Below are 4,239 nucleotides of genomic sequence, written 5' to 3'. Positions count from 1 at the left end.
AGCACCAAGCTCAGGAAAGGCTAACAAGAGCAGCACTTGCCCAAAGGAGTTATTCTACACCTCTTCTCACTTGTGAGAAAATTCTGAAAGTCACATGCTCTAGAGATCAGATACTAGCAGAGTAGCTTAGACAAATGTTCTAAGCAGCCGTTACCGACTGCTCACTAAGACCCCAACCATGAATGTAGGACACAGAACACTGGGATCCTAATACTGGCTCCTAGCTTTAAAAACAATCCATGGCCTCATAAGAAAGCCATATACAGTTATCTTCACACGGTACAAAGTGACAGGGCTGGCAGGGCCGAGGGGGGTAGAACCAAATGATGTTCTAAAGGGTTTGGTTATCCACACTCCGAATTGTCTTTGATAATAGTTACTTGTGCCCACAGTCTTTTGATGACATAAAAAGAAAGTTCTAAGGAACTGTCGTGTGTTTTCCCTCCCACCTCACTGTCTAGACAGTTCGCTCAGCTCACCCCATAAACCCTAAAAGTCAGCTTCATTTTTCCAACCTGTACAAGTACCGCACTGAATTCGGCCGTCCCAAACCATCACTGGCAAAATCATCTTAACTGACCATAGATCGGTTAATTCTATCTGACCCCAAGAAGTTGTGATATTATCCCAGTAGAAGGCACAACACATGCTTTTCAAGCTGGGCTCATTCGTGGGCGAGTGAAAGAGCCAAGCTCCCATTTTTGCATCTAGATCAGTGGGCTTGGGGAGCAACTCAAAATCGTCTTCGGGGTGGTTAGAGGGCGGGACGCATCCGGGGAAGCACCTTCCATCCTCCTGCGATGGGGGAGAGCAGGATGCAGAGTCCAGCATTGCAGGTAGCAGCGGGGTAGCTTAATCAAGTTAACTTACTTGACTCTTACTTTATTCAAGGAGTTGCATTTGATGTTGCACATAAATTATTCCATGCAAGTGTTTGTCATTTATTCTAGTCATTCTCCTAGAAAGGTGTCCTACCCAGCCCTAGTCTTAAGATGGGGAAGCAGAAGCTCTGGGAAATGTACACACTCACCCAAACGACAGAGCCCGTAAGGAGCCACTTAAGCATCGGCTCGGCACTGCCAGTTGCTAAAACCCAAAGTCTTTCCAATTCCCCAGGCTTCCTCGCCATTTTGTTTTTCAAGAAAGCTGTAAGTTGCCCCCACGAATGCTATACCAATGAGGAGAGAAACAGACATTTAAATTTCGACTCGGTGTGTCACATAAACCATACGATGGTTACAAAGCCTAGCCACAGACCCACGAGGTAATGAGTGAGTCTGAGTCACTGTAGAGGAGCCACTCCTCTGGATATCAAGTTAAATTAGACTATCTCAATACAAAAAAATTAAAATAAAATAGATCGAGTCTAAGAAATGAGATAAAAGTTGAATTAAAGTTTCTTAGGTTAAGTGCCTTCTCTGTGTTGCACCATGTTTCAGGAGAAACAGGAAAAGGCTAGAATTGGTTATGTGGAAGGAATCTCTGAGTTCAGCATCAAAGGAAAGTCAGATGTCAGAAAATGTGGGTTAAAAGAGTCCGTTGTTTTGTCTTGTTATTAATGGAGGAAACGGGACATTCAAAAGATACAGATAAGTCTTAGCAAGATAAGAGCACTCCCCTAATGTAGGAAGAGAGACCGGGGTGCTCCCTAACATGGGGAAAAAGCTTGGAAAAGTACACTGAGGCCAATTACAAGGATTTGAACAGACACAGAAGTGAGCTACAGACGAGATGGAAGCATTTCTACATTCTCTGACTTCCTATACCCTGAGTCCCCTTGGCCAGAAGTACAGTTGGGAGCAGCTTTAGGAGCTGGAACAACACTTCGAGATGGAACCATACCCGGACCTCAGTGCTCGAAAGATCATGGCCGCCAGACTCAAACTAAAGGAGGAGAAAGTTGAGGCTTGGTTCATCCAGCGATCCTTGGAGCAGGAGATGCGCCCTCCCTTGGCCAGGCTGCAGCAGTCTGCCCGGGACAATACCTCTTCTCATTCCCACAAAGCCCTGCCGCCAGCCGCCACCCGGAAGTCCAGGCTCATTCCCGTCCATCCCCCTGAGTCCTCAACCAGCTGTAAGCACAGATGCCGATCCTCCTTCCCCATGGGGTCACTTCAACGTGTAACACAAAAACTGCTTCCCCCAACCTCCCCTCCCTTTCAGATTCCTGGCTGCACCAAACTCTCCAAGTGGTGGATGCACTCCAGAAACCTAAGAGTCAATGTTTGAGTACCTGTGTGCCAGGACAGATGGCACTGGACAGAAATGGTGTGGCAGATGCTGAGTCTACAACTGGACCCCCAATAGAACCTGCAGGGCCACACCCCACAGAGGTCCATCTCAGCCTCCCCTCAAAGGTCAAAGGTAGCGATACTTTAGGCTAGCTTTCAACTCAGTATGTAGGACAGTATGACACTGACTTCCTGCCTCCTTTCCCAAGGCACGATTACAGACAGATAAATACCGCCAGAACAACCATCTCCCGTGAGATTAACTGGTCAGCACTGCTAGCTTCGGTTTTCTCTGTGACCTTGACCATTCATTTTGTGCCAATGAGTATTTTTTTTTTTTTCCGGAGCTGGGGACCGAACCCAGGGCCTTGCGCTTCGCCAATGAGTATTTTATTGGGTTTGTTTTTTCTGTTTGTTTATTTTGTTTTGTTTGAGTATTTTTGGTCTATTGGAGGTTCTGAGGCACCTGCTTGGGGATATAGATCTGGGAGTAGCACGTTGATAAAATAAAATTGTTGATAAATAAAATTGTTTTTAAAAAAGGATTTGAACGACTAATAGATTTACATTTTAGCTTATTGTATTGGGAAACTATTGCATCTTTTACTTCTGTCTCTATACTAGATGGATCGTTCTGAGTCCTAAATATTAGGAAATAGAACCCAACTATGTATAAAACACCATAACTAAGTGAGATTTATCCAAGTCTGAACATTTGAAAAAGCAAATGATATAAACCAACAACACGTTAAGACTCTAGTGAAGGGGATAGAGACATGGTTCAACAGTTAAGAGCATTTACTGCTTCTCCAGAGGACCCAAGTTTGGTTCCCAGCATTGACATTGGGCAGCTCACATCTACTGGTAGTAAACTGCCCCTTATACACACACACACACACACACACACACACACACACACACACACACAAATTTAAAAAAGAAAGCTAAGAAATAAATCTTAAATTCACATTAATTGACACAGAAAAATTCAACTAACAAACCCACAACCAACTCAACAACACCAGCAACAACAAAAACCTAAGAAAGCCAATACCAATCCACTGCAAAAACTCTTAGTAAACTAAACATGAGAGGGAACATCGTCAACTTTATTGAAAACATCAACAAAAACCTATAGACAATGTTACATTTAACACAGAGAAATTAGGAACAACATTAAAATATTCAATTTTCTCTTAACAGTCCTTTTTACTATCATACTGGAAGTACTTGCTGCTGCAATAAGATAAGAAATGAAAAATTTAAAAAAAGAAACTATTTTTCTCCATAGACAGCATCTATGAAGTTAGATAAAACTGGCTCCCAGTGTGAGAGAGAGACTCTTGTTACAAATTGAATGGTATAATTCTGAATCAAGACAGTAAAACTAATTTATTAGATTCACAGTACAGACCACCAATGGCCACATGATAAAAATTTTAAAAATATGACCAGGATATAAAGCTAAATTCCATAAAGAGCAAGTTTGAGCCAGGTTGATATGGATGCCAAGACACTTAAAGAAAGGTGCAGGAGTCTACAAGATGTCCACTTAGCAAACTAACCTTAGGCCATTTGAATTGTAGCCTCCTCCACCCAATACTAGCCCAGACATTGACTTCTCTGTTGTGGGACTGGAGGGACCCAATATGGCAGCTGAACCCTAATGAGCTGCTTTAAGGTGACAAGATGTCTATTCCATCTTCTTTCTCAACTCCTAGCCTCAACCCAAACTATGTGCTTTTTCAAATGTTCATAGTTGAACCCAGTGTGTTCATATTTTCTTGATGGTTTCTAGATGTTGTTCTGGAGCTAAGAACAAGTCAACAGAAGAGGCTGTGCTTGCAGGCCAATAATGTGAGATCCAACAGAGAATAAAGGGAATGGCAGCAATAGTGTGGAGAAGGAGAAAAGGCAGGCGTAAAGGCAGACAGGCAAGCCTACACCCTATACTGTTGCACACTCACTGCTAACAAGCAGACTCCCTAATCTCTCCGAGCCTTGCTTT

The 4,239-nt window shown here is 43.2% G+C and overlaps 1 protein-coding gene across 1 annotated transcript; it reads left to right on the top strand.

Moving 5' to 3' along the window:
- Window positions 1-1,731: 1,731 nt before the first annotated feature.
- Window positions 1,732-2,229, top strand: LOC116905592 (paired box protein Pax-6-like). The gene is given in 1 exon segment (XM_032908596.1): window positions 1,732-2,229. A coding segment is annotated over 1 exon segment (498 nt).
- Window positions 2,230-4,239: the final 2,010 nt, after the last annotated feature.

The sequence above is a fragment of the Rattus rattus genome, chromosome 7, assembly GCF_011064425.1.
Source record: "Rattus rattus isolate New Zealand chromosome 7, Rrattus_CSIRO_v1, whole genome shotgun sequence".
Classification (NCBI taxonomy): domain Eukaryota; kingdom Metazoa; phylum Chordata; class Mammalia; order Rodentia; family Muridae; genus Rattus; species Rattus rattus.
Note: the sequence above shows the minus strand (reverse complement) of the source record. Positions and strands in the feature narration are given on the sequence as shown.